Source organism: Cucumis melo, chromosome 6 (assembly GCF_025177605.1).
Source record: "Cucumis melo cultivar AY chromosome 6, USDA_Cmelo_AY_1.0, whole genome shotgun sequence".
Lineage (NCBI taxonomy): Eukaryota > Viridiplantae > Streptophyta > Magnoliopsida > Cucurbitales > Cucurbitaceae > Cucumis > Cucumis melo.
The window spans coordinates 33,292,201-33,298,894 of NC_066862.1; the positions used below are offsets into that span (position 1 = coordinate 33,292,201).

At 35.7% G+C, this 6,694-nt stretch overlaps 1 protein-coding gene across 9 annotated transcripts; it reads left to right on the forward strand.

Moving 5' to 3' along the window:
• Nucleotides 1-516: 516 nt before the first annotated feature.
• On the forward strand, nucleotides 517-6,694 carry LOC103501588 (nuclear intron maturase 3, mitochondrial). Of its 9 annotated transcripts, none has more exons than XM_051085688.1 (9): nucleotides 517-837; nucleotides 1,032-1,562; nucleotides 3,808-3,908; nucleotides 4,037-4,088; nucleotides 4,870-4,935; nucleotides 5,011-5,070; nucleotides 5,675-5,719; nucleotides 5,850-5,894; nucleotides 5,982-6,499. In XM_051085688.1, exons 2-9 carry the CDS (start codon nucleotides 1,157-1,159, stop codon nucleotides 6,077-6,079), a joined length of 873 nt encoding a protein of 290 aa, XP_050941645.1. In that variant the 5' UTR covers nucleotides 517-837; nucleotides 1,032-1,156; the 3' UTR covers nucleotides 6,080-6,499. The 9 variants fall into 9 exon arrangements, with proteins under 9 accessions (XP_050941645.1, XP_050941651.1, XP_050941650.1 ...); XM_051085694.1 differs by having other exon boundaries at nucleotides 5,052-5,070; nucleotides 5,982-6,121; XM_051085693.1 differs by lacking the exons at nucleotides 5,850-5,894; nucleotides 5,982-6,499 and adding an exon at nucleotides 6,509-6,694.

The following is a 6,694-nucleotide window of genomic DNA, read 5'->3' on the forward strand; positions in this document are numbered from 1 at the left end:
GAAATAAATACAAAACAGTTAATATGAGATAAGGGAATGTAAATAATTGGTAGATAGAAGATTAAATGATAGAGAGAAATGAGAATGAATTTGGATAAATTTAAATAAGCAGCAGTAGATAGAAGATTAAAGGACGGAGAGAATGAGAATGAATTTGGATAAATTTAAATAACTAATTAATTGTCGATAAAATTTTAAAATTTTGAAAAAAATTATAGCAAGGAGATGAAAAGTTAAAGAAATGTAGTTTTTATCTCGTTGAAAGTGAAAATGACTATAAACATTAAAATGACGTGAATGACAAAATTGCCATATAATGAAAAGGTAAAATAAAATTAAAAAATTGATACACTACTTGTATATATAGATATAGATTTATATATAGGATAGATTATAATATAATATATACTATAGATATATTATATTATATTATATTTTATTATTTAAATGCTATAATTTATGGATTTCTTTATTTGTGTCTGTGAAAAATGAAATATTAGAGGCAGATTAGTCCTCAGGAGGTGAATTACAAAATATTTATGAGTTTTGAAATAGTTTGGGCAATTTTTCGGCCCTAGCACCACCACCTTCATACTTCGTACTACCAGCGGCCACCAAAACGCGATTCCGGCTGCTTGGTGACCTTTTCCACTTAACCGCGGCAGAAGGTTTGCAACTCTCTGCCTTGGTTGCCTACCATCTCCATTGCCCTTGCCAAAGTTTTGTGCTGCACGGTCGACCTTTCTCACTCACTCTACCAACTCTGTTTGCTTTCAATCTCTTTCCTTCGCCGTTTTAACCTTCCATTGCCAGCTTTCGGTTTCCTTCTCTAACCTGGTATGTGAATTGAATTCTTGATTAATTACAATCTTTTTGGTTTTGATTATTTACAATCTTTTTGGTTCTGTTTTGTTCATGCAACATAAAAGCTGTAGATTTTTTCTGGGTAAAACCAAGTTTTTATGTGTTCGTGTAATTGATAACCGTGTGCTTTTGTTTTTGTTTCAATTTTTTTTTTTTTTTTGCTACAGGGCAATGGAAAGACAGGGACTCGATGCCAATTGATAACCGTGTGCTTTTGTTTTCTGTTTTGTTCATGGATCTGAAAGCTATAGTTTTCTCTTCTGTATTGAGATCGTTGTATCCTTGACTTCAGATGTTCATCCACTTTAGAAAAATAGCGACTTCATTAAAACCCAAGTTCTCAAATTCCCTCAACAAGCTTTATTCCCATTTGCCGTTGAGGAAAAAAGTGCTCAACCTTCCGTCCCAACATTCTCCAGAATCCCTCACAAGTTCCCAACTCAAGGCACTAGTTCTCAGTCGTTTCTCCCATGGGAAGTTCGTCGACCTTTTTCAAAATGTCGTTGCCTCTCCCTCTGTTCTTCTCACTGCCTCTCGAAACCTCATCACTCCGCCATTCAGTAATGCCCCCGATTCCTTACCCCTTTCCGATTTGGTCTCCAAATGCTTTTCGGTCGAGGTCATGGCTCGTGAGCTCTCTGAAAATCGTTTTGATGTTGGAGCTTGCTGTGTTCCGATGGCACCATTGGAAGAGAAAGGTGAGTCTTTGGTTTTACCGAATTTGAAATTGAAGGTCTTAATTGAGGCTATTAGGATGGTGTTGGAAATTGTTTATGATGAACGATTTGTAACTTTCTCTTATGGTGGGCGTGTCGGTATGGGGCGACACACTGCGATTAGGTACCTGAAAAACTCGGTGCAAAACCCTAGTTGGTGGTTTACTGTTGCATTTCGTCGCAAAAAGTTTGAATCTGTACATGTAAATACGTTGTGTTTATTGATGCAAGAGAAAATTAAGGATGATATTTTGATTTATATGTTAAGGAAACTGTTTGAAGTGGAAGCAATTCAAATTGAATTGGGTGGTTGTTATTTAGGAAGGGGTTTCCCTCAGGAAAGTGGTTTGTGTTCCATCTTGTTAAATATATACTTCAATGGCTTTGATAAGGAAATTCAACGAATTCGACTCCAAAAAAATGAAGAAAATCCTAAGTTCAATCTGGACGAGATTGTTTCTTTTCATAATCCAGTAAAAATATATGCTGTTAGATATCTCGATGAGATATTAGTTATAACATCAGGGTCAAAGATGCTAACAATGGAGTTGAAAAGCCAGGTCCTAAAGTATTTAGAAGGGAATTTAGAATTGGAAGTGGATCGAATGAATACTGCGATTCATAGTGCTGTCTCAGAGAAAATTGGTTTCTTAGGAATGGAACTACAGGCTGTAACACCTTCAGTTCTACATCCTCCAATGTCGGAGAAGGCAATTAGGGCAAGGAAGAAGTACCTTAGACAAAAGGAAGTTAGAGCAATAGAATTGAGAAATGCCCGTGAGAGAAATAGGAAAAAATTGGGATTAAAGATATTGAGTCACGTGTTCAAGAAATTCAAGCGAACTGGTGGGTTTAAATCTGAATTTCAAATTGAGACGGAAGTTAGAAGTATCTTCAGAAATTGGGCCGATGAAGTGGTGCAAGATTTCTTTGAGTCCTCTGAAGATCCTGCAGAGTGGCATCGTGTGCTGTCAGCAGGTGACTTCCTCTCTTTAAAACACATAAGAAATCAATTGCCAGAAGATCTTGTGAATGCTTATGATAGGTTTCAATATCAAGTAAACAAGCACTTGAATCCTGTAAAGGTTAAAAAGGAAAAGGCTCGGGAGGATGAAGAGAAAAGATTGGAGGAAGAAGAACTATATGCCAAAAGAACAGTTGAGGACTTAACAAGGCTATGCATCAAAGTTGATGCTCCTATAGAGCTTGTTAGGAAGGCAGTCAGGATGGTTGGGTTTACAAATAAAATGGGTCGTCCTCGGCCAATTAGCTCACTCATTGCTCTTGAAGATGCTGATATTATCAAGTGGTATTCTGGTGTAGGAAGACGGTGGTTAGACTTCTTCTGCTGTTGTCATAACTATAAGATGGTAAAAACTGTTGTGACTTACCACTTAAGGTTTTCTTGTATTTTGACATTGGCAGAAAAACATGAATCAACCAAACGAGAAGCCATGAAACATTACGGTAAGGATTTGAAAGTCTTTGATCTGAATGGCAATGAAGAAATGCACTTCCCAACAGAAAAAGCAGTTAAGATGTTGGGAGAAAGAAATCTTGCAGACCCGTATCCTGTGGATGGGGCTTTATCTTTGCTTCTGATTAGGTTAGCCACCGATGAAGCTTCCTATCCTTGTATTGCTAATTTTTGCAATAGAACAAACTCTATTTTATACCGTGTCCGATTACTGCAAAGGACTCTGAATGTCAATCCATCTGATGGAGTGGAATGGGTGAAAGGGATGGGAGTGATTCATGAAAGTTTAAATCAGAGATGCCTCCCTCTTTGTGCTGATCACATTAGTGATTTATACATGGGGAAAATTAACCTTCAAGACTTGGATTGCACCTTATCATTGGATATGGACTGAATGTAGTTCATTTTACTTTGGAGTTCTTTTCATCCTCCATGTCGACAAGATTCATGGATAGCTGCCTTTGTTGTTCATAGGATGAAACTTCTATCATCTGACATATACAGCTCACACAATTTTCACTCTTTGGTTTGCTAGTGAAAGAGAAGAGATGGGTGGTATTTAAGGGTGAGAATGGGATACGTCAATTCTAGGTAAGTATTTATGGACCTATGTTTAAGACTTATGAATTAAGAGAAGGGCTTTGTTATTTGAATCATCCGATTATGTCATTTTCTAAATCACAGTTTAAGATATAGTACCAGTTTTGGGAACCTGAATGATTATTAACATGAGCTGGGTATGTCGTTTAGGAAGAACTGGGTTTGCTGATGATGATTGCTTATATTTTATTGCCGCGGTGGAATGGATATGTTGGTTAAATGGACAGCGTAAAAAGGCTCCAACCCCAGAGGTAACTCATTACCTTCTTCCATGACCAACTGATCTTTGCATCCCACTTGAATGATCAGAAGATTGGTGATTGGTGTGCTACACATGATTTGATATTTATATTGTTTGTTCTTTTGCCATTGTCTTCAGGAAATGATGGAGCTAGAAGCTAGGCGTGAACGTGTACGACAAAATGTTGCTCGTATGTTGACTCTTCAATAAAATTTTGTGTCTTTTTACTTGGTTGTTCATGACTGAATATTTTTCTACATTATGTAATTAATTATCTTTGTCAACTTCTCCATATCAAAATTGTGACTTATATAGAGGAAGAAAGGTATGAGTTGCATTGTACCTGAAATTGCCAAATAGAAGTCACCCAAACATATTCATATTTGAAAATTAATTCTCTTAAAGCCCCGTTTGGTAACTATTTCGTTTTTTGTTTTTGGTTTTTGGAAATTAAGCCTATAAACACTTTTTACCCATGTTCTCAAAGCCCAAGTAAAAATTTGGAAACTAAGAAAGTAGTCTTTAATAGCTTGTTTTTGTTTTTGGAATATGGCTAAGAATGCAACTCCTTTATTTGAAGATTGATACGAACTGTGGTAAGAAATAAAAGAAAATCGGCTTATTTTCAAAAACCAAAATAAGAAAATAAAAAAAAAACGAAATGATTACCAAATGAGGCCGTAGGAATTGATGATTGGCTTTATAATCTTACTCAAAACATTCTTACCAAGGTCCTCTTTCCTGCCTCAGTAGATTTTCTTATAGATAGTTTATGCTTCCAATGGGCATTCATATAGCTTCACCTTTTTTCTGTAACCATCTTTTTGCGACTTTTTATGAGGTGTAAAAGCAATTATCATTTGATTTTGCATTTCAGAATTAAATTTATTTGATACTTTTAGAAGAACCAATATCATTCTCGTTCTTTGACTTAACATGGTCTAATTGGAAGTTATCTGTGATCAATTTAGTTCTCAAGAAAGAAGAGATGGAAAGAAACTCTAAAGAAGGCAAATTACGGAAAATCATCAGCACTGGTCAGTTGCTTATTGACAAAAACTTAAGTGCTTGTTACACTTGTAGCATATAGCTAATATTCATTTGCTGCATAGGTCAAGTTATGAGTCCTGACTTGAAAAGCTTTATCCGACAGGTCCCAACTGGTTCAGAAGGTATCATTTTATTTCATTATGTATTTTTTAGCCCCTTAATCTCCTCCCCACTTCTCACCAAGAGAAAAGAAATGTCTTTTCATTCAATCCTTAAATAGGATTTTTTTAAGAGCCATTAAGATCAATGTTTTAAAAGGCTTTTGATATCAATGTTTTAAGAGGCTATTGAGGTTTATGCCTCAGTGAGGCTCGCCCTATGCAAGACTAACTTTTAACCTTGAGACTTGTGCTTCTAAAAATGCACCGAGCGACAAAGGTTTAACGATTTGAAAAATAATATTAATTTGCCGCATTATTCAAATACGTAAAAGGTTCGATTTTTGATAATTTGAGCTATTACTATTACAATTACTACAAAAAAAATTATCATTGATATAATGGAAAGAAAATTAATGTTCAAGGTCGAGTCTTTAGAGCAAGTCTATATTGCTGAATGACTTATTGATTGTTATTCTTTCCGAGTTTGCCAGTTAATTAATAGTATGATCATTATATCATTGGTGTGCTGTTAAAAACATATGAAAGTTTCTGCGCAATGTGCTTATGCTTAAAGAACTATTCCTCTCCTCTTGTAACTTGGATTTACCTTTGCTTCAACCACCAGGAACTCAAACGAAAAGGATGCAGTTCGAGAGAAACCAATTCCAGAGTAAGTTGATTTTGTTTTTGTTTTTGTTTTGTTTTGTTTTTGTTTTTTTTTTTTTTTTTTTTTTTTTTGCCATCTTACGTGTTTGTTTAGGGCCTTGACTCAACTCAATAGTCATAAATGTCAATATTAGATTGCATAGGATTCACGTTGACATTAGATACAAGGGATTGTGAAGGTTGGCATATCTTTTACCTTTTCTGAAAAAAAGAAAACAACAAAATGCCTATTGAATACCAAAAAGTTCCCATTCTTTCATATTCAGGTCCTCCGAGCCTGTTGGGTCTGGCCATACATTTAGACCCGGAACATGGCAGCCACATGAATGATGATTGCCCATCAAGGAGAACTCGCCAACACTAAAGCTAGCAGTTCGTTCTATATCCAACAATTCAGTAAGCTTCTGAGTTCCGTTTACTTACCTCCAAATTTTCCTTAGGACATGCCCTTCTACTTGACCGTATCAGATCCTGCCCTCCAAAAGTCTCAAACAAGATTGTCACTCTGCATTGCCTTGGTTTTCAAATGGCCATATGTAATATTTGTCTGATGAAAAGCAGTTATAACTTAAATTTTATGTAGTAAGTTTAATAAGCATCCTTATAGAATACTTGTGACAGTTTTGACCTCCCCCATTCTATCTAGAGGCTGAGAAAAGTAACTAGCAATTGTCCGTAGCGGCATTGCCTTGGAAAATTCACTGTGGAATTGATATTATTCCTGTTGGTTATGATTTGATTTGTAAAACATTTTATCCCATATTATTGAAACTCATTGTAATAATGTTTTCAGGCTCGGCTTGAGGGATAAATAATCATGATGCATGCGATATTTTGTTGTGTGCTCTTGCTACTAAATTTGTGGGGGGTGCAAGGATAGAAGTGTGAAGCCTGAGAACATGATGTTAGGCATAGGAATAGGGTTAATATGTTAGTGTTTAGGTCTTTGAGAATGAGAATTTTGGAGATTTTCATTTCA